This window comes from Leucopleurus acutus (assembly GCF_964270905.1).
Source record: "Leucopleurus acutus genome assembly, chromosome: 2".
Lineage (NCBI taxonomy): Eukaryota > Metazoa > Chordata > Mammalia > Artiodactyla > Delphinidae > Leucopleurus > Leucopleurus acutus.
Genome location: NC_139143.1, coordinates 85,715,165 through 85,721,060, shown reverse-complemented (window position 1 = coordinate 85,721,060; position 5,896 = coordinate 85,715,165). Strand labels below are relative to the sequence as shown.

Here is a 5,896-nt window from a genome sequence, read left to right as displayed (position 1 = left end):
ACAGATTAAAACATTAAGAAACAGCGGCAACTGGGGAAACTATAGGGCTATCTGTACGCTAGAATAAAATAAAACCCAGCTCGCTTACTAGTTTAATAGTTGAGTAAGAGACAGCCCTTACCCCGCTCCTCCGTACCTAAGCTCCCATTGAGGACTCAAACTAGGTAGGAACCACCTTAAGGACCAATCACTTGTTACCAGCGACATGACACATACCACTAGGTGGCACCACTGGACCATGGGAGGTCCTAGATTTTAACAGGGCAACCATTAAATCACTGTCCCTATCTAGCCCCATGTCCAAAAGCACTCGTGATCATGGGCCCACCCTACCCAACCAACAACTAAACCCACCTTTTATCAAGTGTTTACAGCTACTTTCCCCGATAATTTAAGTGGCTCTGAAAAGAGCCTTTGGGGTAAAATAGATGTTCTAGTTCGTCTCTTGCACGCTTACTTCGAACTGGTGTACTTGGTGACCGCCTTGGTGCCTTCCGACACGGCGTGCTTGGCTAGCTCGCCGGGCAGCAGCAGGCGCACAGCCGTCTGGATCTCCCGGGACGTGATAGTCGAGCGCTTGTTGTAATGCGCCAGGCGCGACGCTTCGCCCGCGATGCGCTCGAAGATGTCGTTCACGAAGGAGTTCATAATGCCCATGGCCTTCGAAGAAATGCCGGTGTCTGGATGAACCTGCTTCAGCACTTTATACACATAAACAGAATAGCTCTCCTTCCGGCTGCGCTTGCGCTTCTTACCGTCTTTCTTCTGCACTTTCGTGACAGCCTTTTTCGAACCTTTCTTAGGAGCAGGAGCAGATTTTGCTGGATCCGGCATCTTCACACAGGAGAATCCCCACACGCCAGTAGAAGTGATCCCGACTACACCGAAACAGCCTGGTTACGCGCTACTTATAGAGGCTGTATGCAAATGAAGACTAGCACAGTATTACGTTTTTATTGGTTAATATCCAACAGTGTCGTCATAGAGGGGCGGAGTCCATGTAAATGAGGTTCTGCTTGCGCTCCCTCAGTGGCCCTTAGAACAAATGTCTTGTTAACCAATCAAAATGTTCCATTTCACACTAACCACTAAATTATGTAAAAAGTAGTTTCACCTGTTTGTGGTCTTTTGATGTTAATTGGTTTTCACTTTTACTTGGAGATCTGAAGTGCCAGCTAAAGACAAGTTAACTTTCTCATTTTTGCATCATTTTACTCCTCTGTACTACTTTGTGGAAGTTTGTTTGATTACGGTTTTTGCAACAATACCTCAGCCCACATTTTCTTTTTTTTTTTTCGCGGTTTGCGCCTCCTGTCTTATGCAACGAGGAAGATGGGTTCTTACACATCTCGGGACTCTTGCCCCCATTCTTAGTTGAAATCCCGAGTAATTACTTGGGGACCGAGGATTTTATCTAACATCCGGCCTAGTTCTAGTAACTGTACAATCGGGCTGAAAACCCAGATTGCCATCCCAATAGTTATCACATAATGACGGCCTTCTAGAGTGTCACTTAATTTCAGTATTCAGATTTGTGCTAACGTTTTGTACTAGCACTTTGGAACGCGTTACAAACGACTGGTAGAACATATTCTATCCTCTTGCAAAGTTTAGCAAGGTTGGCGTTCTGTACTAAGAAATCAAGCCAGCAAATAAAAGCAGTACTTGACCGACACGACCCAGACCTTGCCTCTGGTGGTCCCTCTAGCGTCTGTCTGCCTTAATTCCATAACCTCACCACCCAACACGTGCGAGACGCCCCGACCCACTTTACCCTTAACACTTGTGCATTAGGAACTCACCAAGCTTAAAGGTAGTGAGTTCCTGTTGCTCTTTATGAAGACGTGGGCGCTCTTTATGAAAACAGCTACTCTTTATGAAAACGTGGGTGGCTCTGAAAAGAGCCTTTAAATCGTCTAGTTTAAAACGTGTGCCTTAAGCCCGCTCCCCGCGGATGCGGCGGGCCAGCTGGATGTCTTTGGGCATGATGGTCACGCGCTTGGCGTGGATGGCGCACAAGTTCGTGTCTTCAAACAGTCCCACCAGATAGGCCTCACTCGCCTCCTGCAGCGCCATCACGGCCGAGCTCTGGAAGCGCAGGTCGGTCTTGAAGTCCTGCGCGATCTCGCGCACCAGCCGCTGGAAGGGCAGCTTGCGGATCAGTAGCTCGGTCGACTTCTGGTAGCGCCGGATCTCCCGCAGGGCCACGGTGCCCGGGCGGTAGCGGTGTGGCTTCTTGACGCCTCCAGTGGCCGGCGCGCTCTTGCGGGCCGCCTTAGTGGCCAGCTGCTTCCGCGGGGCCTTGCCACCGGTCGACTTCCGGGCAGTCTGCTTCGTACGCGCCATGATAGCTCACTGGTTTTACTCGCCAGCCCGTAGGCAGTCTTATTTATAGACATAGCCTCGTCTTGATTGGGCCAGAAAAATTAGGAATTTCCGAAAGTGTAATCTCATTGGCTAGAAATCAATCCTATTTATTGGGCAGAAGATTGTTATGCTAATCTTTTATAATCTCCCCTTTCCAGTACTTTTCTATAATCTTATCGATCACAGATTTTTCTTTTCAGACCTTTTCTTTAAACTGCTGTAACGTTTGTAAGAGCAATTTATAAAGTGTTTTTACACGCTTGGGATTTATATATTAGCAGGTTCTTTCGAAATGCAAGCATGCCCTAGGTTTCAGCCTGCATTTCCACTTACTAGTTACTGTAACTCCTCTCCCATAGCTAACATTTATTTAGCTTCTGACACCGAGCTAAGCAAGTCAGAGTTACATTATGACTGAGGTTCAACAAAATATGTGGTTGAAGGAACCAAAAACTAAACTTAACGTTTACCTGATTCGGATCTCCGCCAAATCTGTGTGCTGACTGGTACCAATTTACAGAGTAGAGCCTTCAGCCTTTTCCCCTTGGAATGCGGTTTCCTCCTCCTCAATCCATCAATGGCTAATTTGGTCCTATAGATGGAACGCTTTAAGTAACGGACGATAAGACCAGAAATATTAATTTCTCCTTTACAATGGTGAAGAGTTTTAAATAAAGTTGCTTATCAGTCAGATTTAAATTTAAAGTGTCAAAGCAAATAAATTTTTCGTTGATTACTGAGTTGCTAGTATATTTTCTTCAATAAAGTGTTTTCTAACGCTTAAAGTTTCATATCTTTTCTATTCTCGGTAAGGAAATTGAAGATCCTTTGCCTTTTATTTCATATGCTTTGAAGAATTTCTCGGAAAATTACATGTAATAAAACAGCAGTTATGTAAGGTTACCAATGCTTTAAATTGTAATAACTGACATAAAAACTTTTACTCGTATGCTTATTTGATTAAAAAAAATTATTGCATCCAAATCTTATAAAAACTCAAGCCTGAGAACAAAAGCAGCCCCAAGAGGCTCAAAACTTACCTCTATGGTGTCAGTATGAATGACCATCTTCCTGAAGTCAAAATAAAATAAAAGTGATTTTGAAAGGATTTCCTGAACGTTAAACACAAGGTAGAAACTTATCTTTATAACAATCTGTGATGTATGGCTGCCTTAGAAGTCACCTTTAATAAGAGAATTCTGATTCATATTAGAAGTCTCCTTAGGCAGCAGCAATCTCCTGCTCTAGGGAGAAGAGCTAAACTGTCAGCGCAAAAGTGTAGCTGATGTGAACAACTGTTACCCCCTCCTGTGGTGGTTTTGTAATAATGTCTTACATATACAGAGCACTACTCAGTATTGTAAAACTCTCTACATACACTATCTCATTTAATCCCAACTCTGTGAAATAGATGTTATTTTCTTCCTTTTACAGATAAATAAACTGAGTCTCAGAGAAGTTATGGCTCATCCTGGATAAGCAACAAGGCCTGCGTAATATTCTAAAGCAAAAGAATGAAATTATAATGGATTTCCAGTTTCATCAGGCTTGGGGTATATTTTAAAGCACTGAAGAATCTTCACAACATACGATCGAATTACTCAACTGAACTATTCCCATCAGAAGAGGAAACTACCCCAGGGCAGGTGTCGATGACAGCCCAAAGCTGCGCAACCAAATGACACATTTCTTTGAAATGTTCTTTTTTTTTTTTTTCCTTTAATGTATGCACTCTTGGCCAAGCTGTATGGATGTGTTCATTTAAACAAGAAAAAGATTCTCAAGCTATTTATATAGAATCTAACAGTAATGGGACTTATATTACCTTTATAATGTAGAGAATAAGAAAATTCTAAGAGTCTTCCTCTGGCTTAATAAAGAAATTGAATAAGAATTTCTACTCAAGAACAGTGATGCCAATTTAAATATTAACTCCGGGGCAACAAGTCAAATGAGATAATCAGAATAGTATATCATTATGGGTCATAGGTAACATTTCTCTGAATATAACAATCTGATATATGGTTGCCTCAGAAGTCATCTTTAATAACAGAATTCTGATTTATATTAGTTCAACTTCACCTATTCTCCACATTGGACAATAGAGTGATACTCCTGTGAGCATTCTCAATATACCACTTTATCAGAAGCAAGTTTATAATAAAGAAGAACCTCTGCTTTGCTGCAGCTGTGAGGAAGAGGGACTATTTTTCTCCTTTAATATTTCTGAAGTTTCTTTCATCAGAAATAATAAGAATCTGCAGTTTTGAGACAGCACTGAAATTTCACTATTTAGTACTGACGAGGGGAAGAAAACAGGGATGAGAAGCTTAAATTTTACCATAGGGAATAAACAGGCAGGAGAAAATGTTAGTAAGTGAATTATTAGGCATATAATGTTTTGTATGCGCATGTGTTTCTTTTTAATACAAAAGTAATGAACTAAATTAAAATATGTTTCAGGAAGGCAGTTTGTGTTTAGTTTTTGACTTCAAGCACTGCCAGGGCTTCAATTATCCCATTTTGAGACTGAATCTTTGGTTTGTGGGTTAGTCAGGCCATGTGCCTGCTTCCCTTTCATTTTGAGTAGCTTGCAGCCCTAGACCAAATTGAGAAGCCATGATTTTGAGATTTTTTTCTTACCCCATTCTGAACTAAACTCATTCCCCCAACATCCTACTCATTGATAAACACTTCCTCTTTTCTACCAGTCCTTAACACTACTGCCTGTACTGTACAGTGAGGGGTTGTGTAGGGGAGGAAAATTTTTCCTTGACCCCCTTAGGGTCCCTGGCTGGGTCTGAAAATTAACAAAGATAGATTAACAGGAAAGAGGGGTCAGGTAGGCCTCTTAGGGAGAGTAAATGATTTTTAGGAAAGATGAACGGACCCGTAGAATAGATGGGAGGTATGATAGTTTGTGACAAAGTTTGAGTTTGGTGTTGACTTCTAGTCTCCTCTCCTGTGACAAGAGTTAATCTTCCCTGGTTGATGAAACCACGTGGGGCCGGGATTTCTGTCAATTGGGTTCCTTTCCAAGGATCTGACTTTAGGCAGAAAAGGGGAGTTCAAAGAAAGTCTGTCCTTGCATTTGCTGTTTTTCAAAGTATTACGGCTCAAAATAATCAATACACCAAAGCAGCATATTTTGAGGTAGCATGTCCTGGATTCCTACAGTCATGTTTTGGGGTGGCATATGCTACTACCCTTCAACATCTATTGTGAATTCCAGGGTGTTGATTTAGGCATGTGATGCAAGTTGGCACCATCCAAAGAGCGGAGAGAGAACCCCATTCTTATGGGGTGGGGGGAGGAGAATATATTCCCTCAGCCCCCACGAGAGTCATACCTTGGAGATTTTAAGTTTAAACATTTTGATTTTGGGAAACTTTGAGTTTAAAATGACTAAAGAACCCCCAGGAGAATCTACATGTCTGGAGCCTAGAAGTTTGGATAAAGATATAGATTTAAGATTCATTAGCATATAGAAGGTTGAGCTAAAGGAGAGCTGAAAGAAGGAACATAAGTT

General features: G+C 42.0%; 2 protein-coding genes across 2 annotated transcripts; both read right to left on the bottom strand.

Moving 5' to 3' along the window:
- Positions 1–268: 268 nt before the first annotated feature.
- LOC309978337 (histone H2B type 2-F) lies at positions 269–873 on the bottom strand. The gene has a single exon (XM_082864754.1). It carries the CDS (start codon positions 832–834, stop codon positions 454–456), a length of 381 nt encoding a protein of 126 aa, XP_082720880.1. The 5' UTR covers positions 835–873; the 3' UTR covers positions 269–453.
- A 1,038-nt stretch (positions 874–1,911) lies between these two features.
- LOC309979109 (histone H3.2) lies at positions 1,912–2,346 on the bottom strand (the record flags this gene model as incomplete). The annotated part of the gene is made up of 1 exon (XM_082865730.1): positions 1,912–2,346. One exon carries the CDS (start codon positions 2,344–2,346, stop codon positions 1,936–1,938), a length of 411 nt encoding a protein of 136 aa, XP_082721856.1. The 3' UTR covers positions 1,912–1,935.
- Between the last annotated feature and the right edge of the window lie 3,550 nt (positions 2,347–5,896).

Coding starts and splice junctions, on each gene's coding strand:
- LOC309978337 (XM_082864754.1), bottom strand. CDS start 834: ATGCCGGATCCAGCAAAATCTGCTCCTGCTCCTAAGAAAGGTTCGAAA.